Source organism: Nycticebus coucang, chromosome 10 (genome assembly GCF_027406575.1).
Source record: "Nycticebus coucang isolate mNycCou1 chromosome 10, mNycCou1.pri, whole genome shotgun sequence".
Classification (NCBI taxonomy): domain Eukaryota; kingdom Metazoa; phylum Chordata; class Mammalia; order Primates; family Lorisidae; genus Nycticebus; species Nycticebus coucang.
This window is the reverse complement of record NC_069789.1, coordinates 103,496,866-103,522,633: the sequence shown is the minus strand read 5'-3', so window position 1 is coordinate 103,522,633 and position 25,768 is coordinate 103,496,866. Positions and strand designations below refer to the sequence as shown.

Sequence of the window (25,768 nt, the reverse complement as noted above, 5' to 3'; positions counted from 1 at the left end):
AAGTGTTACAGAGAGTCTGATGATAAAAAGAAAGGTGCAGATCCCAGAGGATAACCACTGCTGACTGTAGTACATACCAATTTTTAGACTTCCTTTATGCCTATAAAAAGATATGTGAATATATATTTATACTGCCAGGATAAAGCTATACATGTTCTGTAACTTGCAATATTTCATGGACACCTTCCCAACTAAATATGTACAGATGTAATTTACCCCTCTTATTACTTAAACAGTTTTCCAGTATGTGGATAGACTGTAATTGGTTTAACCAATGTAATGTGATGGAGAAGAACTGAGGCTTTATATAGAATCTGACTACAAAGTCTGAATCCCAACTCTGCCATTCATTAGCCATGGGTCATGGGCTAGTTCATTAACTCTTCCCACTGTTGTAATTTCCTGGCAATAGCAAGAGTATCTACATTGTAGGATGTGCAGCATGCTCTTTGAGGCCTCTTTGGCCTATTTGTCTTTAATTGCAGCCTTCTTCCCATCCCTGTCCATCCCTACTATGCATCAAAGTAGAGCAGGGAAGAAGGAGGAGGGTGCAGGAAGGAGGCTGTAGTTATACAGAGGTGGTCAGGATTGACCTCACTGAGAAGATAAAATTTGTTTAGAAACCTGGAGAGGGTCAGGAAATGAGACATGTGGACACTTGGAGGAAGAGAATTCCAGCAGAAGTGAAGTCTCTGAGGCCGAGGATGCCCAGTCTATTGAAGGAACAGCAAAAAGCCCAAAATAGCCAGAGTGAATCAAGGCTGTGAGGAATCAACATGGCGCAGGGCCTTGCAGGTAAGGTGGGAGCCATGGTGGGAGTCCTGAACTAAGGGGTGACATGAGGTGACTCATGTTTTATAAGGATCACTCTGGATACTATTTCAAGAACAGACTTAAGGGGTGAAGAACAGAAGCAGGAAGACTGCAGGTACTGCAGTAATGCAGGAGAGTGATAATGGCTATCTTGGACAGGGGGCTGGTGAGAGGTAGTTATATTATGAATATATACATTATAAAAATTTGTATACAAATATGTACATTGAATGAAAATATGTCAGTATTTGCTGGTGTAAGATGCAAAAAAAAAAAAAAAAAAAGAATGAAATTAAGTATGACCCCCTGGTCTTATGGCTGGAACAAATGGGAGGATGGAGGTGATGTTTACTGGGATGGGAACATTATATGGGTCTTAGGAAGGTGTTAGATGCTTAGAGAGTTGGAATTTAGACATCAGGCTGGACATGCCTGTTAGATGTCCAAATGCAGAGGCCAGATAAAAAGTTGCATCTTTACAACATGGATGGCTACGTTGAAGTTTCTAACCCCAATCCCAGTGAAGGCATTTAACACCATGAGACGGTACAACACCTGTCCTGGAGAGGACCTGGAGTAATTCTCTTGCGTTTCTGCTGGGAGTATAACATTGGTGCAGCTGACATGGAAACTAGTTTGAATTCCTCAGAAACTTACCTGGACTAAGAAATGGCCAAATTCTGTTAAAATCTGTTCGGGGAACAGAGCAAAAATCTGCATTTGAATTGGAGGGCTGAGTAAAGCAGATGGCCCTCTCCAAAGTAGTGGGCATCATCCAGTCTGTTGAGGGCCTGAATTTGCTCTCTCTGCTTGAGCCACATCCTCCACCTGCTCCTGTCCTCAGATGGCAGCACTTAGAAGGTCACGGTTCTCTGACTTTCAGAGTCAGCTCAGGACTTGCAGAGATAGCTCCCTGATTCTCGGGACTTGAGACTTGGATGAAGTTACCCAATTGGCTTTCTTGGTTTTCCAGCTTGCAGGTGACAGACTGTGGGACTTCTCAGCCTCCACGTCTGTGTGAGCTTAAAATAAATCTCCTCTTACATATCTATGTACATATCTTATTGTTTAAATTTCTCTGGAGAACTCTGAGTAATATACCATATAGTCTAGAAATTCTACTCCTAGGTATATATTCAAAAGAAATGAAAACATACATTCACACAAAAACTTGTACATGAATGCTCATAGCAGAGTAATAAAAATCAGATACAACCCAAATTATATCGACTGATCAATGAATAATCAAGTTAGAGTATATCCATATAATGGAATATTATTCAAACATAAAAAGGCATGAAATATTGATACATGCTGCAACATGAATAAACCTTCAAAATATCTGGATAAAGAAAGCAGCCAGACACGAAAAGTTGCCAATTATGTGATCCTGTTTCTATGAAAAGTGTCCATAAAAGGCAAATCTGTAAACACAAAAAGTAGATTAAGAGAGAGAACTAGAAAGTGATTACTAAAGGGTACAAGATTCTTTTGGGGTGTTCTGAAATTCGATGGTGGTAATGATTGGATGGTCTCATGAATATATTAAAAATTATTGAATTGTGTACTTAAAATAGTGGATTTTATAGTACGTGAGTTAGATTTCAATTGATACAAGAAATAAAGGGGGGAGGGTATTGAAAACAGGAAATATAGATAATTCTTTCACGGAAATTTTGCTGCAAAGTAAAATAGAAAAATGGGATAGTACTGGAGAGGGTGAGAGTTCACAGGATTAATTTTTGCTTTTATGCTAATGATGATAAATCAGTAAAGATTAAAAAAAAATAAACGTAGTGGGTGGTCCTCTGAGTAGGGCCCCATCTCAGGTCGTCTGATGGCCTGGGAGATTGAGGTGAGACAAAAGAGCAAGTCTGAGCTCGAGGCTTTTACACACTCTCCTGGGTCAAACTAGAAAGTTCTTGTCTGACCTCTGTCTAGAAAGCTAGTCTTGTGGTGACTGTCCAGCACTCCAGAGAAAGCTCTCCGTTCTCTCCTAGCACCCACAGTACACACTCAGAAAATTGTAGAATAAATGTTTAAACAGCTACAATCTGTGACGTTCCTGGCAGTGTAGGCTCAGCCAGCTGATCTTCTCATACCCTCCCTGATGCTCATCCTGCCTGACCATCTGTGTCCTGGGTGGTCCTGGCCATCAACTCCAGCCTCTGGTCAGCCATAGAAGTAACATTCTTTCAGCACATCTCAGCTGGGCCCTTCTTGGTTTTGGTGGCTGCCCTCTGTCTCTACTCCACGTAATGAGTAGAATTTCCTTTCTGATTTTTCACAACCTTCAACTGCAAGTTTATTGCCTAAGTGAGAAGCTGTGGACAAAAGAACAAAGCCCTCCTGGGGAACGTTAACTCCCCACATCCTTGATGCAAATGTTGACATTTCCCTTATGCTGGGCCCTGTGGCCTGCAGGTTTAGCTTTACTCCTACACACTCAAGAAATTGGGGCACTGCTTATAAACACATTTTAGGAATGTGAAGCTTGGGATATAGAGGGTTTATGCAACCTGTAAAAGGTCACACAGCTAATCAAGGGACAGAGTCTGCCTCCTGGCCACAAGCTCAGGACTCCCTGCTCAGCATCACAGCTGCATCCCACTGCACTGTGTGACCTTAAGTAAGTCACCTGGAGCCTGTCTCTGCTCTCCTAAAAACTGTTTTGCAACATCTGAGGCAAGGGAATATTTAAAACTGGCTGGATTCCCTCCTACCCTACCTACTAATCAGAGGCAGTTTGTGTATCATGGCCATAAACTTCATTTTTTTATTTGTATAAATTTAAGGGGTACCAGGGCAATTGTGTTACATGAATATATTGCATAGTGGTGAAGTCTGGGCTTTTAGTAGCTGCATTCCCTGAGTTATGTACAGAATATCTATGAAGCGATTTCCCACCACAAACCCTCTTCCTGTTCCCCCACCCTTCTGAGCCTCTGATGTATGTCATGCCACTCTATGTCTTGAGCACACATTTTTTTGTATAGCAAGAGTGTCTCCATCTGAAGGGAAAACACCATGAGGACTGGTGTTCGACCTTCACGTCTGCAACCAGGTCTTGCAAAAGTGCCCTTCACATAGATCAGCCCTTGTAAAATTGTTTCTCTAACCTTTCTTAGTAGTCACAAGTTTCACAAGAAAGTCTGAGGTGTGATCAATTGCACATGTTTAGTGAAAAAAGTTTCTATCTACAGGATACTTTCTGGAGGACAGGTGCAGGGCCCCACCATCTTGTGGCCATCCAAGACACCACCTCTGCTTGTAAGTCCCTATTAAATGTGAACGGAGGGCACTTGACTGGCAAAGATCTCACAGACCACCAAGGCTTGTACGAAAGGTTTTTATTGGCGAGGGAGGGATGCTGCAGTGCAGCACCAAGGAGGAGAGAAAAGAAGAGAGAGAGAGGAAAGGGTGGGGGGGAGAGACCGAGAGAGACAGAGAGAGAGGAGAGAAAGGAGGGGAGAGAGAGAGTACGCGTGCGAGAGCGAGCTATGTAGGTTCAGTAAGGGGAAGTCTTAGAATGTTGATGGGAGGGCAGAATAGCCAATAAGGAGTTACTGCCCTTAATGGCTGGAAGAGGCATTAGGGGCAGGTCATAGTTAATCTTGGTCTGTAGAAAGTAGGAGGGGCTTTTCGGGGGGAGGGGCTTTCTCTGGGGCAATTACCTAACAAAATGTCTCTTTCTGACAAATTGGACTTGTCAGTCCCTTTCTTGAGCTCCTTAGTGCGCGTGGCCTTCCATGTAGGTTTGCATGTACCTGCTCATGTGGAATGTTTGGTGGAGCCGAAGAAATAAGCTCAAGCCAGAGATGCCAGAAATGGCCTCCAGAGCCACACTGCAGACCTGGGCTACTGATGGACCTGGCACCTGTGCCACGGGCAGGAAACCATCAGGGCAAGAACTGCTAGTCTGTGGCCATCTAGTGTCCCAGGTTCACGAACATGCCCTGGTACTTTGCCTCTACCCCCATCTAACTCACAGTGGGGACCTCAGCTGACATGAGTCTGGGAGTATGGTTCTTTCTATCCTCTGCAGTACAGGAGGGCACCCCGGATCACAGGCCTGAGGGGTGTTGGATGCACCAGGTCGTGGCCATCTGCCAGTCCATCCTGAGAGAACTGCCAGAGCACGGTCTGACCCCTGCTCAGGGTTTGGGACAACAAAGTCCTCTGTGGATTCTGTAAATGTCCCACTTTATTGTCTCTTATACCCTACTCTCCTCCCTCCCACGCAGGCCCTTTGCACCCCACCCCTACCTGCTGTCTTGGTTCTGTTCTGCCCTGCTGGCATGAGAACACCCAAGAACTTGCTGGTTGTTGACAGTCTTGTAGATCAGGTCTAGCTCAGGGAGGCGTCGGACCTCACTGGCCATGCACAGGCTCCCCCTCCTCGCTGCCACTTTCCTGCTCTGCCTCCTTCTACAGCCTCAGTCCTGCTAGGACTACTCTACTACCCAGGGTGCCCTCAGGAGTGGGTGGCCCGGTGCCCTTTCCTCGGATTAGAGAATTGAGGGGGCAGCCCAGCTGGGCTTTCAGGCCCCCTTAGGCTCCCCGTGGGGAGCTCTGGTCAGGGAGACTTTCCTCCCTCATAGGAAAGCCTGGAGGGAGGTGGGGGTGAGGCCTGAGGACATGGAAACAAAAAATGTGCATTTCAGCAATTTTTCTTAGGTCCAGGTAAGCTAGCCTAAACTACCCCCACCTTTCCCATGAAACAAAGCATATACTTGTTGCCAGATAATGCTATGGGCACTAGCAGTGAAGGCCAGTGTTTTTTTGGTTAATTAACTGTTATTCATTGTTGCACATGGCCACAAGGTTAAATAATTACTAGCAGTCAATTTCAACAAATGTCCCCTGCAAAGGACTTAGTGCAGTGGGAGAGCTCTGAGTTAGACCACTGTGGGCTATAAAAGTGAATTTCAGACTGAGTTTAATCACGTTGATACCAGAGTTACGTAAAGAAGAACATTCCAAGAGATGCTGGGGCAGAGGACCTCTTGGGATTGTTCCATGAGAAGGGCCCCTTTAATCAGTGGTGGTATGCAGCCTTTCTCTGTTGGGTGGAGTTTCGAGCTCTGTGAGTCTGCAGTACCACAAATCAGCTGAGCTTTCTGCAGGGACTGAGTGATGATCCTTTTCTTCTCAGCCATTGCTGCCCCTCCTTCCACAGGAAAAATCCAGACAGAGTCCTTCATTAGGAGTCATGTGTGGGAATTGAATCAACAATTTCCCAGAAAATCCTAAACAACTTCTCTCTCTCTCTCATCACCCGCCCTAATGACTCTGATTACCTTTGGCCTTTTCTTCCTGGTTCTATTTTTACTCAATACAGAAAGAAATTCAATTTCTCCCTCAGACACTGTCACGGAATCTATCTTCATGAACTTAATCAACACTCTCCAGTTTTGAATGCTTCCTTCCTTGTCTTATCTTGGGGCAGCTGGAATGGGAGGAGGAAGAGGGACTAGACAGGAAAGACGGGAAGGGTCTTTTCCCTGGACAAAGCCCCATTTATCAAAGCCGACAAATTAACTTGTAACAAGATGCTCAAATCCACTAGTCCTCAAGGAAATAAAAAAATGAAACAACAAGATATCATTTTTGTTTTTCTTTCTTTTTTAAAATTAAATCACAGCTGTGTACATTAATGCAATCATGGGGTACAATGTGCTGGATTTATATACCATTTGAAATATTTTCATCAAACTGGTTAACATAGCTTTCACAGCATTTTCTTAGATTTGTGTTTTCTTTTTCTTTCTTTTTAAAAATTAAATCACAGCTGTGTACATTAATGCAATCATGGGGTATGATGTGCTGGATTTATATACCATTTGAAATATTTTCATCGAGCTGGTTAACATAGCTTTCACAGCATTTTCTTAGTTTTGTGTTAAGACGTTTATATTCTACACTTACCAAATTTCACACGTACCCTTGTAAGATGCACCATAGGTGTGGTCCCACCAATTACTCTCCCACCATCCATCCTCTCCCCTCCCCTCTTCCCTTTCCCCTTCTTCTTGGGCTATAATTGGGTTATAGCTTCATAAGAAAGCTATAAATAGGTTTCATAGTAAGCCTGAGCACATTGGATACTTTTTCTTCCATTCTTGAGATACTTTGCTAAGAATATGTTCCAACTCCATCCATGTAAACATGAAAAAGGTAGTTTCCATCTTTTTTAAGGCTGCATAATATTGCATGGTGTATATATACCACAATTTATTAATCCATTCATGGGCCAATGGGTACATGGGCTTCTTCTATGACTTCGCAGTTATGAATTTGGCTGCAATAAACATTCTGGTACAAATATCATTGTTATAAAGTGATTTTTGGTCTTCTGGATATATACCTAGTAGAGGAATTGCTGGATTGAATGGCAGGTCTATTTTTAGTTCCCTAAGTGATCTCCAAACATCGTTCCAAAAGGAACATATTAGTTTGCATTCCCACCAGCAATGTAGAAGTGTTCCCTTTTCTCCATATCCACACCGACATCTCTGGTTTGGGGATTTTGTCATGTGTGCTAATCTTACTGGAGTTAGATGATATCTCAAAGTAGTTTTGATTTGCATTTCTCTGATGATTAAGGATGATGAGCATTTTTTTTATGTGTCTGTAGGCCATGTGCCTGTCTTCTTCAGAGAAGTTTCTCTTCAAGTCCCTTGCCCACCCTGAGATGGGATCACTTGTACTTTTCTTGCTACTATGTTTGAGTTCTCTGTGGATTCTGGTTATTAAATCTTTGTCAGAGACATAACCTGCAAATATGTTCTCCCATTCTGAGGGCTGTCTGCTTGCTTTACTTACTGTGTTTTTGGCTGTGCAGCTTTTTAGTTTGATCAGATCCCAGTAATGTATTTTTGGTGTTGCTTCAATTGCCTGGGAGCTCTTCCTCATAAAATATTCTCCTAGGCTGATTTCTTCAAGTGTTTTCCCTGCACTTTCTTCTAGTGTTTTTATAGTTTCATGTCTTAAGTTTAAATCTTTAATCCAGTGAGAGGTGTGGGTCCATTTTCAGTTTTCTACAGGTCGCCAGCCAGTTCACCCAGCACCATTTGTTAAATAGGGAATATTTTCCCCACTGAATATTTTTAATTGGCTTATGGAAGATCAAATAATGGTAAGTAGCTGGGTTCATCTCTTGGTTCTCTATTCTATTCCATACATCTACCTCTCTGTTTTGTGCCAGTACCATGACGTTTTGATCATAATTGATTTGTAGTATAATCTGAGGTCTGGTAGCATGATTCCTCCTGCTCTGTTTTTATTTCTGAGTAAAGTCTTGGCTATTCCAGGTTTTTACTGATTCCATATAAAACGAAGTATTATTTTTTTTGAGATGTTTAAAGTATGATAGTGGAGCTTTAATGGGATTGCATTAAAATTTTATATTGCTTTGGGTAGTATGGACATTTTAACAATGTTGATTCTTCCCAGCCATGATCATGGTATGTTTTCCCATTTAACATCTTCAGCTATTTCTTTTCTTAGAGTTTCATAGTTCTCTTTATAGAGATCTTTCATGTCGTTTGTCAGGTAAACTCCCAAATATTTCATCTTGTTTTGCACTACGATGAATGGATTAGAGTCCTTGACTGTATTTTTCAGCTTGACTATTGTTGGTATATATAAAGGCTACAGATTTGTGAGTGTTGATTTTGTAATCTGAGATGCTGTTGTATTCCTTGATCACTTCTAAGAGTTTATGTTAGAATCCTTGGTGTTTTCCAGATATATAATAGAATCACCTGCGAAGAGTGGAAGTTTGATCTCTTCTGACCCTATGTGGATACCCTTGATCACATTTTCTTGCCTAATTTAAGTGGTGAAGACTCCCATTACAATGTTGAAAAGCAGTGGAGACAGTGGGCAACCTTGCCTGGCTCCTGTTCTGAGTGGAAATGATTTCAATTTAACTCCATTCAATACAATATTGGCTGTGGGTTTGCTGTAGATGGCCTCTATTGGTTTAAGAAATATCCCTTCTATACCAATTTTCTTAAGTTTTCTGATCATGAAAGGATGCTGGATATTATCAAAAGCTTTTTCTGCATCAATTGAGAGAATCATATGGTCTTTGTTTTTTAATTTGTTTATGTGCTGAATAATATTTATAGATTTATGTATATTGAACCAGCCTTGAGACTTGGTCATGATGTATAATTTGTTTGATGTGTTGCTGGATTCTCTTTGCTAGGATCTTGCTAAATATTTTTGCAGCAATATTCATTAGTGATATTGGTCTATAATTTTCTTTTTTCGTTGGGTCTTTTCCTGGCTTGGGGATTGAGGTGAGGAAGGTTTGATTTTCCTTTTCCAATTGTTGCCTGGTGGGGGGTGGGGTGACTTACTTGCTGGTATTTCTCCACAGCTGAGACTTCAATCCAGAGTAAGTGTTTCACTAGGGTCGGACAGAGACCAGCTGAAAACAAGACAGAGCCACTTAGCCCCACCACACAAAACAGGTCCCCGTTTTTTCAGGCTGTAGCACTGTATGGGTCATCAACATAGCTCCAGGGGAAAAGTCAAATGGTGTAAAATAATCATGGAGTGGAATCAGCAGAAAAACTCCGGTAAGATAAATAACCAGAGTCGATCACCCCCCCCCCACCAAGGAAAGATATGGCAGATGTAACTGAAGATCCCATTCATAAACAGATAGCCGAGATGTCAGAAATCGAATTCAGAATTTGGATTGCAAACAAGGTTAATAGAATGGAGGAAAATTTGGGATTAGAAATTCGAGGAGCAATTCAAAAGTTGTCTCAAGAATTCAACAAATTTAAAGACAAAACCACCAAAGATTTTGACACAGAGAAGCAAGAATTTGCAGTCCTCAAAGATCTGAAAAAATACAGTAGAATCCCTCAGTAACAGAGTGAAGCAAGCAGAAGAAAGGATTTCTGACATTGAAGACAAAGCCTTTGAATGCTCCCAAACTCTCAAAGAGAAAGAGAAATGGAGAGCAAAAATGGATCATTCTCTCAGAGACCTCTGGGATAATTCGAAGAAGGCTAATATCCGCCTCAATGGAATCCCTGAAAGCAATGAAGTGGCTTCACAAGGCACAGAGGCACTTCTCCATGAAATTATGAAAGAGAATTTTCCAGACATGCCAAGAGATTCTAAAATTCAGATAGCAGACAGTTTCAGAACCCCAGCACGACTCAACCTGAATAAGACATCCCCCAGGCACATCATAATTAACTTCACTAAAGTTAATATACAGGAGAAAATTCTGAAAGCAGCCAGATGTAAGAAAACCATTACCTACAAAGGGAAGAATATTACAATAAATGCAGATCTCTTGCTGAAACTTTTCAAGCCAGAAGAGGGTGGTCATTGACTTTTAATCTCCTAAAACAAAATAACTTTCAACTCCAGATCCTATATCCAGCTAAAATGAGTTTCATTTATGATGGAGAAATTAAATACTTTAATGACATTCACATGTTGAAGAAATTTGCCATAACCAAACCAGCTCTTCAGGATATTCTCAGACCTATCCTCCATAGGACCAGCCCAATTCTCTACCCAACAGTAAACTTACATAGAAACTTTTAATCAAATTCCAACTTCCACAGTGGTGAAAGGATTAAAAATGTCCACTGGACTTTCAAAAAACTCGATACCCAAAATTTTACCAGACTTATCAATATTCTCCATTAATGTGAATGGCTTAAACTGTCCTCTAAAGAGGCACAGGTTGGCTGACTGGATACAAAAACTCAGGCCAGATATTTGCTGCATACAAGAATCAAATCTAACCTTAAAAGATAAATATACACTCAGGGTGAAAGGATGTTCGTTCATATTTTAGGCAAATGGTAATCAGAAAAAAGCAGGTGTTGCAATTCTATTTGCAGACACAATAGGCTTTAAACCAACAAAAGTAAGAAAGGATAAGAATGGTCACTTCATATTTGTTAAGGGTAATACTCAATATGATGAGATTTCAATTATTAATATTTATGCACCCAACCAGAATGCGCCTCAATTTATAAGAGAAACTCTAACAGACATGAGCAATTTGATTTCCTCCAGCTCTATAATAGTCGGACATTTTAACACTCCTTTGGCAGTGTTGGATAGATACTCCAATAAGAAGCTGAGCAAAGAAATTTTGGCTTTAAACCTAACAATCCAACATTTGGATTTAGCAGACATCTACAGAACATTTCATCCCAACAAAACTGAATACACATACTTCTCATCAGCCCACGGAACATACTCCAAAATCGATCATATCTAAGGTCACAAGAATAACCTCAGTAAATTTAAAGGAATAGAAATTATTCCTTGCATCTTCTCGGACTACCATGGAATAAAAGTTAAACTCAGTAACAACAGGAATCTGCATACTCATACAAAAACATGGAAGTTAAATGCCTTATGCTAAATGATAGCTGGGTTATAGATGAGATTAAGAAGGAAATTGCCAAATTTTTGGAACAAAATGACAATGAAGACACAAATTATCATGACTTCTGGGATACCACAAAGGCTTTCTGAAGAGGGAAATTTATAGCACTGCAAGCCTTCTTCAAGAGAACGGAAAGAGAGTAAGTTAATAACTTAATGGGACATCTCAAACAACTGGAAAAGGAAGAACATTCCAACCCCATATCCAGTAGAAGAAAAGAAATAACCAAAAATTAGAGCAGAATTAAATGCAATTGAAAATAAAAGGATTATACAACAGATCAATAAATCAAAAAGTTGGTTTTTTGATAAGGTCAATAAAATTGATAAACCTTTGGCTAACCTAACCAGGAAAAAAAGAGTAAAATCTCTAATTTCATCAATCGGAAATGACAAAGACAAAATAACAACAGACTCCTCAGAAATTCAAAAAATCCTTAATGAGTATTACAAGAAACTTTATTCTCAGAAATATGAAAATCTGAAGGATATTGACCAATACTTGGAAGCACGTCACCTTCCAAGATTTAGCCAGAATCAAGTGGAAATGCTGAACAAGCCTATATCAAGTTCTGAAATAGCATCAAGTATACAAAATCTCCCTAAAAAGAAAAGCCCGGGACCAGGTGGCTTCACGTCAGAATTCTACCAAACCTTTAAAGAGGAACTAATACCTATCTTACTCAACCCGTTACAAAACATAGAAAAAGAAGGAAGACTACCCAACACGTTCTATGAAGCAAACATCACCCTGATTCCCAAACCAGGAAAAGACCCAACAAGAAAAGAAAATTATAGACCAATATCACTAATGAATATTGATGCAAAAATATCAACAAGATCCTAACAAACAGAATCCAGCAACATATCAAACAAATTATACATCATGACCAAGTCGGTTTTATCCCAGGGTCTCGAGGCAGGTTCAATATATGTAAATCTATAAATATAAACACATAAACCAATTAAAAAACAAAGACCATATGAGTCTCTCAACTGATGTAGAAAAAGCTTTTGATGATATCCAGCATCCCTTCATGATCAGAACACTTAAGAAAATTGGTATAGAAGGGAAATTTCTTAAACTGATAGAGGCCATCTACAGCAAACCCGCAGCCATGTCGTATTGAATGGAGTTAAATTGAAATAATTTCCACTCAGATTAGGAACCAGACAAGGTTGCCCATTGTCTCCACTACTCTTTAACATTGTAATGGAAGTTTTAGCCATCGCAATTAGGGAAGAAAAGGCGATCAAGGGTATCCATATAGGGTCAGAAGAGATCTAACTTTCACTCTTCACAGATGATATGATTGTATATCTGGAAAATACCAGGGATTCTACTACAAAACTCTTAGATGTGATCAAGGAAAACAGCAATATCTCAGGTTACAAAATCAATACTCATAAATCTGTAGCCTTTATATATACAAAAATAGCCAAGCTGAAAAAACAATCAAGGACTCTATTCCATTTACAGTAGCCCCAAAGAAGATGAAATATTTGGGAGTTTACCTGACAAATGACATGAAAGATCTCTATAAAGAGAACTATGAAACTCTAAGAAAAGAAATAGCTGAAAATGTTAACAAATGGAAAAACATACCATGCCCATGGCTGGGAAGAATCAACATTCTTAAAATGTCTATATTACCCAAAGCAATATACAATTTTAATGCAATCCCTATTGAAGCTCCACTGTCATACATTAAAGGTCTTGAAAAAAATAATACTTCATTTTATACGGAGTCAGAAAAAACCTCAAATAGCCAAGACACTACTCAGAAATAAAAACAAAGCAGGAGCAATCATGCTACTGCACCTCAGACTATACTATAAATCGATAGTGATCAAAACAGCATGGTACTGGCACAAAAACAGAGAGGTAGATGTATGGAACAGAATGGAGAACCAATAGATGAACCCAGCTACTTACCGTTATTTGATCTTTGACAAGCCAATTAAAAACATTCAGTGGGGAAAATATTCCCTATTTAACAAATGGTGCTGGGTGAACTGGTTGGCGACCTGTAGAAGACTGAAACTTGACCCACACCTTTCACATTAACTAAGATAGACTCTCACTGGATTAAAGATTTAAACTTAAGACATGAAACCATAAAAATACTAGAAGAGAGTGCAGGAAAAACTCTCGAAGAAATCGGTCTGGGCGAGTATTTTATGAGGAGGACCCCGAGGCAATTGAAGGAGCTTCAAAAATATACTACTGGGACCTGATCAAACTAAAAAGTTTCTGCACAGCCAAGAACACAGTAAGTAAAGCAAACAGACAGCCCTCAGAATGGGAGAAGATATTTGCAGGTCATGTCTCTGACAAAGGTTTAATAACCAGAATCCACAGAGAACTAAAACATATAAACAAGAAAAGAACAAGGGATCCCATCGCAGGTTGGGCAAGGGACTTGAAGAGAAACTTCTCTGAAGAAGACAGGTGCACGGCCTACAGACATATGAAAAAATGCTCGTCATCTTTAATCATCAGAGAAATGCATATCAAAACTACCTTGAGATACCATCTAACTCCAGTAAGATTAGCCCATATCACAAAATCCCAAGACCAGAGATGTTGGCATGGATGTGGAGAAAAGGGAACACTTCTACACTGCTGGTGGGAATGCAAATTAATACATTCCTTTTGGAAAGATGTTTGGAGAACACTTAGAGATCTAAAAATAGATCTGCCATTCAATCCTATAATTCTTCTACTAGGTATATACCCAGAAGACCAAAAATCACATTATAACAAAGATAATTGTACCAGAATGTTTATTGCAGCCCAATTCATAATTGCTAAGTCATGGAAATAGCCCAAGTGCCCATCGATCCATGAATGGATTAATAGATTGTGGTATATGTACACCATGGAATATTTGCAGCCTTAAAGAAAGATGGAGACTTTACCTCTTTCATGTTTACATGGATGGATCTGGAACATATTCTTCTTAGTAAAATATCTCAAGAATGGAAGAAAAAGTAATCCAGTGTACTCAGCCCTACTGTGAAGCTAATGTATGGCTTTCATATGAAAGCTATGACCCAGTTATAACCTAAGAATATGGGGAAGGGGGAGAGGGAGGGGAGGGAGGGGAGAGGATGGGTGGAGGGAGGGTGATTGGTGGGATTACACCTACGGTGCATCTTACAAAGGTACATGTGAAACTTAGTAAATGTAGAATGTAAATGTCTTAACACAATAACTAAGAAAATGCCAGGAAGGCTATGTTAACCAGTGTGATGAAAATGTGTGAAATGGTCTATGAAACCAGTGTATTGTGCCCCATGATCGCATTAATGTACATAGCTATGATTTAATAATAAAATAAAATTTAAAAAAAGATATTCATATCCATGAAATAAGTAACATTTTAGTATCTTCCAGTTTATAATGCCTTTATGTGATGTTAGCTAATATAAACCCTAAGAAAAGAAATAGCAGAAGACATTAACAAATGGAAGAACATACCATGCTCTTGGGTGGAAAGAATCAACACTGTTAAAATGTCTATACTACCCAAAGCAATGTACAGATTCAGTGCAATCCTTATTAAAATACCAATATCAAACTTGGAAGAATTGGAAAAAACAGTACTTTGTTTCATGTGGAAACCCTATAACCAGGGCAATTTTTAGTAATAAAAACAACATTGGAAAAAATCTCGCATAGCCAGGGCAATTTTTAGTAATAAAAATGAAGTCAGAGGCCTCACTCCACCATAATTTAGGCAATATTACAAGTCGACAGTGATCAAAACCGCATTGAATTGGCACAAAAATAGAGACATAGACATTTGGAACTGAATAGAAAACCAAGAATGAAACCAGTCTCTTACCACCATCTGGTCTTTAATAAACTGAACAAAAGCATCTCTATTCAATGGTTCTGGGAAAACTGGATAACCACACTCAAAAGACTGAAACTTGACTGGCACCTTTCACCACTTAACAAATGTATCACATTTGAGGCTTGAAAGTTCTAGTATTTGCTGATAGGATGAAAGAGGAACCCGGTGAGGGCGGAGCCAGGCTCTCATCTCAGTTGCTGGCTGCAATGGGCTCCTCAGGCAGCAGCTGTCTGCCCACCCTTGTCCTGGTGCTTCAAATCAGCTTCTCTCTGGGTGAGTAGCAGGACAGATGGGGCTTTCCGTGGGGGGCTGCGGAGGCAGGTGTGAGGGGGCAGCCAGGCAGGCAGGCAGCTGGGGCTTCCATGGTAGTAGCCTCCGATTCTTCCAGCATCTTTGATGGTCAAGAGGGAGGAAAAGGGAGCCAGGGGATTTCCAGGATGCCTCCAAATTACCAGCCCCCAGCACAGGAAAATCCTTATCAAGCCCCAAGTTCAAAGACAGTTATTCGCTCTGTTCTGCTTGGCTGCTGCAGCTGTGACTGTGAGAACAGTGTCTGAGCTTTCAGTTTCCTATAGATTTGCAGAAACAATCTTCACAGGGACCGGAGAGAAGAGCTGGAGATAGGGATAGGCTGGGGAAGGGACAGGAGAGAAGACCCCCAGTCTGCTTCCTTTCTCTACTCCCAGGCTGAGGGCCCTGTGGGGTGAGCGAGGGTCCAGGGCAGCCTTCCCTAGGCTGGTCACTCAGCAACACATGAAGTGTGCCCCATCTGGAGACCTGGGGATGCACGCTTTTGCTGGTGGCCTTTGTGTGGTGTTTACAGCTCTCCCAAGTGCTCTGTGGTGGCTAGTACTTAGGCTTATAGGGGAAGAGATGGACTCAAACATGAATAACTAGACTGGAATTAAAAAAAAAAAACTATGAGTTAAACAAATATTTCTATGGGAAGGATAGAAAATAATGTTCTAAATCAAGAATAAAACTTATGCCAAGGCCTGCAATGAAAGACTATAAGGTTGTGAATATAAGAATATAAGAATATAAGCGGTGGTGGGTGTGCTCCACAGATGCTGCCTCCTGTAAACCAGGCCCTGATGTGGTGTCCTGGCCAACAAGCCCTTGAGTGGTCTTAAGAAGGGCTGAGTTCTGCAGTTAGACCTGCTGGGTCTTGACTGGTTCTCCCAGATATTGGCCATAAAACCTTGGGAAAATCGTATGTTCCCTGGGGCAATTTGCTTTACCTTTCTGAGCCTCAGTTTCCTCACCTGTAAAATGGATAGAATAACACGTGACTCTAGGTGGTATTTATCTGGTATAGGGATATTGGTTACTTATGCATTTAGTGTTACATTTTTCTATCCTGATGACAAATTCGTAAATGGATAGATAAAGGGAAAAAATGGTATTGTTTCCTTGTTTCATGATTGATAGTTTTACCATGATTCATTAGTTTAAAAACAGAAAACAGTTTCTTCTGGGAATGTTTGTAGGGGTTGTGGTAACAGATTATGTACTTTCCCAAGCTCCCCCTTCTCCTCCAACACAATGGTGAACATTGTAGGCACTCTGACAGAATCAAATAAAATTTACTTCCTCCTAATAAATCGATAACAGAAATACTAAACATGTGAAGCATAGAGAAAAAACAGATTAGATACAGAAGCATGAAAGACAGTCATTACAGGTAATCAAATATGAAAATTAAGAAAACTAAATATCACATTTTGCTTATCAAATTGCCAAGGTTTTTTTTTCTTTTTCTAAATGAGAATGCGTGGTGTGGTGATAGAGCAGTACAACAGGAATTCTCACGTGGCAGGTATTTTTAAAAAATGAGTAAAAAGCTTTTAGGTAGTTTATGTAATGAGTCAGTAACATTTAAACATTTAAGATGTCTCTACCCTTTTCCATGGTAATTTCACTCCTGGGATTTAATCCCAAGGAACTAACTTATCATACAGAAGAAGCTTATCCACAAAGGAATTAATCTTAGTGCAGTTAGAACAATTAAAATTTGGAACCCAATAAGGCTGAATGGCATATGGTCACATTACAATTCTATAAGGTGGTGACGATGACAGCTGTAGGTAAGCAGTGCTGGCTAGCTTACTGAGACATTGAGCTGAGGAGATGAAGAGGACTCGGCCAGAAGGAAAGGCAGGAATGAGCATGGAAGGATAATGAAGCAGGGAAAGCCAGGACAACGGGAGCCCCCTACTCAGCACCAGGCTCTGTGGCACAGGCTGAAATTCTGGCTTCATGCATGAGTAGGCAGAGGACATTACGTTCATTAGCATTTGAGGAAGCCAAGGCTTAGCAAGGCCATTAATTAATTACCTTGCCTGAAATCACAATGCAGATAAGTAGCATGCTAGAATTCCAGTTGCTCCAAGACCATGTTCTGCCTCAGACGGCAGAGAGGTGAACTCAACCCCCTCTTTACCTCCTCTACTTGAATTTCATTGAGTTTTTCTCTCATGTGAGCATGTAGGGGTTAACCTACTAGTTTAGTAGTACTGAAACTTGGGTGTTTGTTTTTCCATTGGTGTGATACATCACTTTGGAGAATTGGAGCCCTTCACTATTTAAAAGCTATTACTCGGCTCGGAGCCTGTAGCTCAGCAGTGAGGGCAACAGCCACGTACACCGGTGCTGGTGGGTTTGAACCCAGCCCCGGCCTGCTAAACAACGACAACTACAACCAAAAGATAGCTGGGCATTGTGACTGGTGCCTGCAGTCCCAGCTACTTGGGAGGCTGAGACAAGAGAATCACGTAAGCCCAAGAGTTTGAGGTTGCTGTGAGTTGTGACACTACAGCACTCTACTGAGGGCAGCATAGTGACACTCTGTCTCAAAAAAAAAAAAAATTAACTAAATAAATAAAAGCTATTACTCTTCTGGCACAGCGCTGTCCCTCCCTTCCTACTCCAGCCTCTAAAACAATTATTCCATTTATATCTCTCAGTAGGGAAATAGCTGCTCCCTTAGGTTTCCCTGGTCCTCTTTCCTTTCCTTTTTCTACTCAAAAAATGTTGTCATCTCTAGGTTTGGGTTGTGAAATCTATGGGGTCAGTGATAGTTCAGGGAGTTCCAGCGTTGTCCCCTCCTCCCTTAAGATTCTAGTTACATGAATGCTGGCTCCTCTGTGCTCCCGCAACTCCTTCAACCTGCTGCCATTACCTATCTGTTACCATCCTCAGAGTGCTGCGTAGGTGGCAGGGCACGGGTACACAGGAAACCACTTCTGCTTCCAGCAGCCCTCTCATCTGTTTGCTGTTGGGTGCTCTGCAACCACTGAGAGCCGGAAGCCCCCCAGAGAAGGAAACAGCTGTTCCTGCCTTGCCAACCCTTCCAGAATTCCGGACAGTTGCACAACAGCCCTACACGGTCTGCATGGCATCCCATGTGAAGGGGGAGGTGGCTGTGTCCCAGTGCCTCTGCTCATAAAGTACTTTTCATTTCTTAAACATTGACAAAACATAATCCTTTCCTGTAAACACACCTAGGATTACAGCAGATTCAGACAGTGCTGGGTTTATGGATGAACTTATTTTTATGAAGGAATGAAATTGACAGAACTCATAGGCAATAGTCCTTTATTTAATAAGTTAAAACATTTAAAGCATGTGGCATTATATTATCATATTTAATATTAATTTCTCTCTTTGCATGGATAACATGTTTTGGGTACACATTTGCATGAGTTCTCAGGTGGGGCACAGGACATGCTGGGGTACCAGGAGCAGAAGGAGGAGCAGCCATGTCTGACCTTTTCTCCCAGCCTTTAGTCATTATTGGATTTAGTCCATTTGCAGTTGGAAGAGAACTGGAAACAGGAACTCTGGATCTTCTGGGGAGAGCGGCACCTAGTTCTCTTTCATAATTTTTCTCAATTTTTTTATCAATCGACACTCTATTTTCCTGTGCATCCTAGTAAATAATCCTTTATGTAGCCTTTAATTATTTCAGTTGTTACTGAAAAACTCAAAAGAATGCATGGGAAAATTATTACAAATGATAAGAGAACTTAGGAAAGGAGTTGGATACAAACTTAATACAGAGAAATAAAAGGACTTGTTTCATGATATTAATAACCAGAAAGATGTTTTGACAGTATAAAAATAAAATGCCCATGTAGAAACACAACAGGAAATGTGCAAAATAAATATGATAAAAATATAAAATGCTGCTGAAGGACACAAAGTAATTCCTGAACAAATAAAAACACATGTTCTCCCAAAGGAAATTTAAATTATACAGAAGTCAGTTCTCTTGAAGTTAATCTACACTTAAATGTGATCCTAATAAAAAATACCAACAAGAATGAAAAAACAATTTACATAAGCAGATTCTTTATATGGAAAAATGAGGCTAGAATATCCAAAAACATTATAAAAATAAGCATAATCAGGAGAACTAGTCCTACTAGATATTAAAACATGTCATGAACCTCCAGTGTGGTATCAGCACAAAAGTAGACGTAGAAAGTTTTGAAGAAAATGCAATGAATGGGCTGGGTGCTTGTAGCTCAACGGCTAGGGGACCAGCCATATACACTGGAGCTGGCAGGTTTGAACCCAACCTGCCAAACAACAATGACAGTTATAACAACAACAACAACAACAACAAAAGTAGCCAGGTGTTGTGGAGGGCGCCTGAAGTCCCAGCTACTTGGGAGGCTGAGGCAAGAGAATCACTTAAGCCCAAGAGTTTGAGGTTGCTGTGAGCTGTGAAGCCACAGCACTCTACCCAGGGCAACATAGTGAGACTCTGTCTTTAAAAAAAAAAAAAAAAAGAAAATGGTTTTGAAGCAACTAGCTACCTATCAGGAAAAAAAAAACTGGACTCATAACACATACCTCATACCAAAATAAATGCCACAAATGCCAAAGGTTTAAAAGCATCTAGAAGTTTCCACTGGGTATGGATAGTGATGATGGTTGCAAATATCACTAATGTACTTAATGTCACTGAATTGTGCACTTAAAAATGTTTAAAATGGTAAATTTTATATTATATATGTTTTACCACCCCAAAATACATACCGCATACAAAAATATTATAAAATATTAAAAGAAGGTAAATGGGATAATTATTTAATAACCAAGAGTGGGAAAGCCTTATGTATAGCAAAACCAAAGGACAAGTGGTAACAAACTCTTGAAACCAGAAAAAGTTGATAGATGTGACAACATGAAAATAAAAATTTTCTTCATGGCAAAATAACTATAGAGAGTTAGAAAGAAAAAACCCCACATATTAGGAAAAGTATTGCAAGACATATATGAAACGTGGAAAAATGTAAAGTATTTAAAATTTTGATTAGTTGGAAGCAATAGGGGGTCAATTACAATACAGTGGAATCCAATCAACCATGTACGAAATTAAGGCAGCTCTCTGTGTGCTGTTATGAACTGATTGCTAAGGTACATGACAAGGCAAAACCCAAAAGTCATGATGCAGAGCAGAGTGTATAGTATGTTAGCACGTGTGTGGGAAAGGAGGGGAATTATACATTTTCTCTGCATATACGTAGAATATCTCTGAAAGGGTACAGGAAAAAAGAAGAAAAAGAAAGAATCTTTTCATAGACTGTTGTTCTGGACCTTCTGTGTCTTATTGAGGAACCACTTAATTGTTTTCCATAGCAGCTCACCATTTTACATTCCCAGTAGTAATGCACAATGGGTCCTATTAACCCACATCCTTGCCCATGCTTCATTATTTTCTTTGTTTTTTCCCTAAAGCCCTCAATGGTCAAGTCAGCCTGTCAGGGTATCCTAAGCATCAGCAAACCACTTGTGATGACAACCCCCATGATAACCAACTGCACACACTTGGAGATTACACCCTCCTGTCTCCCCAGCAGTGTGCCGACACTCTGTGGCTTGTACTCAGCCCGGCTCACTTGTGTAGCACCCACAGTTCCTCTGAGCCCAGCAGGCTGCCCTAAGCCTACTTTCAAGGCTCAACCCCAGGGAATTCACAGGTCACTGAAGACCAAGCTCTCTTCATGAGACTGTGGTCCTGGCCATCACCACTAGTCCCACCCCAACCCCCCATCACCACCTGGCTCCTACTTGGCCCTTAACAATAGTCATCTGTTTTGTCTGCTACAGACCCACAAAACTTCATACCTAGGAATATGTTGATAGAGACCCAGGAAATTTCATACCTAGGAATATATTCAAGAGAAAAGAAACCACATGTTCACACAGGAACCTATATTGATGGTTTATAGCAGCATTATTTGTAATAGCCAAAAGGGGAAACAAGGCAAATGTCTAGTATTGTGAATGGGTAAACAAATTGTGGCATATATACACATGTATACTCACACATGGGATAATTTAACCAAAAGTAGGGACAAAGTGCTGATACAGCTGAATAAGCCCTGAAAACGATTATGCTAAGTAAGTGAAGCTAGACACCAGAGGTTACTTATCTACGAGTCCTTTGTACTATGCATCCAGAATGAGCCAGTCCATAGGGACAGAAAACAGACTATAGTGTTTACCAGAGGATGAAGTAAAGGGGAATAGAGCAATTACTTAATGAGTTTGGGGTGTTTTTCTAGAATGAAGACAATGTTTTGAAACTACAGAGAGTTGGCAATTGAGCAACATTGCTAATACGAGATATGCCACTGAGTCATGCACGGTAATGTCCACAGTGTATGTGAGAATTTTGCCTCAGTGATGAAAAAGACATACACTTTGGCATATGCTGGTACAATTTCTGAAATGCAGCAAAAGGAGCAAAAATTGAGAAGCTTCCAAAGAACATTAATCTGAGCTCTCATCTGCAATAGTGGAAGCTTAAAGATAGAGCAATGCCATCTATATGCCACCTGGTGAGAAGGACAGTCCTCCACAAATGTCACTTACTGTCAGGCAAAGAGAAAGCTGTTACTAGATAAGCAATGGTTCAGAGAGTGTATGTATCACCCTTAGAGCCCATTGGAAGAAAATTCTCAGAAAAAGTTCTCTATCAAACAACAAATTGTAAAATAAAGAGTGAACAGTGGTAGGCGAAGAACCACACGACAAATGTAATTAAACCAAATGTAGATGATTATATGACTGGGAACTTGTAAGTTAAGAGGTAATTAAACATTCTTGAAATAAAGGAGTCATGTTTTCGGAGGAAATTTAATAATGGCTCAAAATTACAAGATGACTATTTCAGCAAAACCTCCAAGTTGGAAGGATGTTGCAGGGAGAGGAGTGAGGCTATTACAAGACCGTGAGGGGGCAGAGAGAATGGGCTACCAGGGGTGCTGGTGAGCAACAGGAACTACACGGCGAGTGGAAGGTCCTTTAGAGGTAACATTTGAATATTTTAACATGTTAGTAGAGAAATGTATGTGTTGGGGTGGTAAGTATTAATGGAATGGAGAAGCACAAAAAAACAATTTTGAAACTACTAAGAAAGAGAGGTAATGAATGGGTTGCAGCCTGACCTTCCCTCTCAGCATTGCCGCAGCTGAACATCCCTCCCTTCCTGAAACACTTTTCTTCTTTGGTTTGTGTACCACCACACTCAGTGGATTTTTCTCTGGCAATGCGTTCTCCATCTCTCTCGATGGGCCCCAATCCCCTCCTGGTTAGTGCTACGTCCTCTTTTCTTCTTTAGCTATAATCTCCTGGATGATTTCAGCTAATCCTCTGCTGAAATGACTGTGCTGATGGTCAAGTCTCCAGCCCTGCCCTTTCTCCCAGGCTCAAACCTGTACCAAATTCTTGTTTTATGCCTGCTCCAAACCTGCTCCTCCCCCAGGCTTTACCAGCTTAGTAAATGTCACTACCACTCTTTATCCATTTGCTTAAGCCAAAAACCTCAAAGTCATCCCTGAATCTTCTTTTTTTTTATTCTGACATCCAGTCCATTAGCAATCCCTCTCAGCTCTGCCTCCAATTTTTTTAGTGAATCTTCCACTTGTCCTTCCCTGCTACTGTCCTGCTTTTACTCCATTGCAAGAGCCTCTACACTGAAGCCCCTCTTCCCACTCTTGCCCTCCTAGTAATCATTTTCCACACAGCATCTATTCTAGTCATCATTAAAAATGTAATGTTGTACTCCCTACCCTACAAAGGTGGAATTCCCTGCCTCTCACACTACTTTCTTCAGATCTCTTTTTCATTCATTTTGCTTGGGGTTATTGGTTACGAGCAACAGAAATCAACCGACTAATGAATAGGCATTAGAGAAGAGCAGGACCTGTGAGAGGTCCAGACCACCAGGCTTTGGGGCCACACCCTCAGTCAGAACAGAACTGCGCTAGTCCAGGCTGGTTTGTTACTCTTGCTACAGACAATGCAGCTCCCACCATGCCACCACTGACATTGGACACTTGCCCTGCCCAGAATTGCTGTCACCACTGTCTCAGGCCCACGACTGCTGTGGTCAATAGTACCGATCCAGTGGTCCTCTTTTCATGTTGAAATGACACTTATTGTACAAACTGGACAGGTGAGATGAATGAGTGTGGCAGGAAACAGAGAGATCCTCAGCGGGCTGTTTCCTTCAAGTCCCTAATCTGTTTAATCTAGCAGTTCTTCTTGTCAGTGAACTGCTTGTCATCCATCCTTTCCTTTTGGAAGCTGCTCAGAAACTTAGTGAGTTTGGGCTGATTTTTTAACAGAATTTCCACAATAGATGGGGTCTTGTGAGGACTGGCCACAAACACGTTAAAAATGTGAAAGGCTTCAAACTGGATGTTGGGACTTTTGTCCCGAAGGAGATTCATCATCAGCTTCAGGTTCTCTGGCTTGCTGATGTCCTGATGTCCTGAAGTTGTGGTGGTCCAGGATCAGTTCACCTAGCAGCTTTAAAGACTGTCTCTTAGTCACATAGTTCTCAGATTGAAGCAATTTCTCATAGTCTTCAAAGACAGTGTCAGAATTTTGTTGTAAGAAGTCCGCCACCAACACTTTGTCTTGTTAGTAAATCCTTAAAAGTAGCAAAGGCATCTGAAGCAATATCAAATGTTGACATCTCCACATACTTAAAGAAATCTCTGAATTGATTAGAAAAGAGGATGATTTTGGCAAGTGGTTCATGCCGAATGCATTCTCTCAGAATAATCCATAACGCGAGGCAATCTGTGGGGCTTCATATCCCTTGAGGAGCATGAACAGGACGTGGGGGTGAGCACTGATCTACTCCACAGTGGGACTCTGAGCGCCTATGTGTCTTCCCAGGATGTTGTTAAATATCTGGGGCACATCTTTTTTCCCCTTGAAGTCTATCAGCTGCAGGTCAGCGATCAATGTCACCAGCAGTCTGCTGCTGTAGAGTTCTTGTGCTAGCTGAGCTGCTGCTTCTGTTGGGGGTTCCTTGTCATTTGTACCACACAGAATTTCCTTCATTGCTTGCAGTGATTTCAACACTTTTTTCTGAAGCCTTGTCTGTCTTTTTGTCTTGCTTTTTTCCAAAATGGCCAGGTTGTCCTTCAGAATTTTTACAATTTCTGCTGGATTTTTGTGTGATTTGCTGAACAAAGGCATTTTTTTTTTTTAATGTAGAGAGCTCTTCTTCCAATATGGAATGCTTAGAAGTTGTATATTATTTGCAAATTTGTTTCAACCTTCTTAGCCTTCACCGAAGTCATTGATCAATACAGTTTACTTCTCTCTTTTAATATACTGCTCTTGCTTGAAGAACGCATAAACTACTGACTTGGGGTCTACATCTTTATTTTCTGAGCCGCAACGACCAGTTTAAATAGAACATTTAGCTCCTGATGTCCTTTCTTCTTAATATTTGATGTATATCGGGAGGAAACAGCTGCGCCCACTCCAGTGATGTCGGTTTCTCTACTCATCTGTGCCAATTCTTTTAATTTCCTGGATAGCACATACAATGATCTAAACTCATTTTTGTCTTTACTTGCCTTCAGCAGCCTCACTCACTAAAGTGGGAGCTCTGTGTCGGCAAAACCTGTAGTGTTTGTTCACTACCGTCCTTAAGTGGGAACTTTGCCCAACCATAGACAATGGGAGAGAAAGCACAGTGAAATTTACACACACACACACAGTGTTCTAACCTGTGAGAGACAACATCATATCAGTCTCTTGCAAGGCTAACAGGTGCCATCTCCAGCCTAGAATTCAAGGCTACTTATTAAACATTTGAGGGTGTATATACACAAGGTAAAAAGTGAAAAAGTAACAGTTTTATGTTTCAATTAAACAGGCAGTTTTTTGTTCAAAGAAGGAAGTCGTGAGGCTGAAAGACAGATCAAAGAATACTTTGGGTTGGATTTAATGAGGGAAAGCTGTAGTCTACAGGTCAAGGTGCTGCAGCTGCAGGGTGTCTGTGGGGGGCAATTATCAATTACTTTCTAGTTTTATTTATATTTTTTCTTTAAGCTGCTGATCTAGACGTTTCATGGTGCAAGCTCCAAGAGAAGGAAAGGGCAAGACCTGGGAGGGGACAGACTCGCTTGAATCAAAACTGCCACATTAGACATTAGACACCACATTAGAGACAACACCACTGCCTAAGTGGGTTAACTCTGCAGCTTCGCTTCCTTGTCCATAAAAATGGAGATGACGCTCTTTTTGTAAATATCAGTCGATGTGACATGAAAGCATATGGTAGCCATAATGTGATATTCACTCTGCTTCTTTTCGCTAATCTTAGCTCT

At 40.7% G+C, this 25,768-nt stretch overlaps 1 protein-coding gene and 1 pseudogene across 7 annotated transcripts in view; one reads left to right on the top strand and one right to left on the bottom strand.

Moving 5' to 3' along the window:
* Positions 1-290: 290 nt before the first annotated feature.
* Positions 291-25,768, top strand: part of LOC128597111 (uncharacterized) — a 38,642-nt gene continuing 13,164 nt past the window's right edge. For 6 of the 7 annotated variants that reach the window (XM_053607171.1, XM_053607175.1, XM_053607174.1 and 3 more), the window contains exon 1: positions 15,314-15,389. In XM_053607171.1, the coding sequence (XP_053463146.1) occupies positions 15,323-15,389 (67 nt within the window). In that variant the 5' untranslated portion in view covers positions 15,314-15,322. Of the gene's footprint in view, positions 796-15,313; positions 15,390-25,768 lie in introns of those variants that run through there. The other variant, XM_053607173.1, reaches the window with a different exon arrangement.
* Positions 23,627-25,750, bottom strand: LOC128595616 (calcium-binding protein 39-like; annotated as a pseudogene).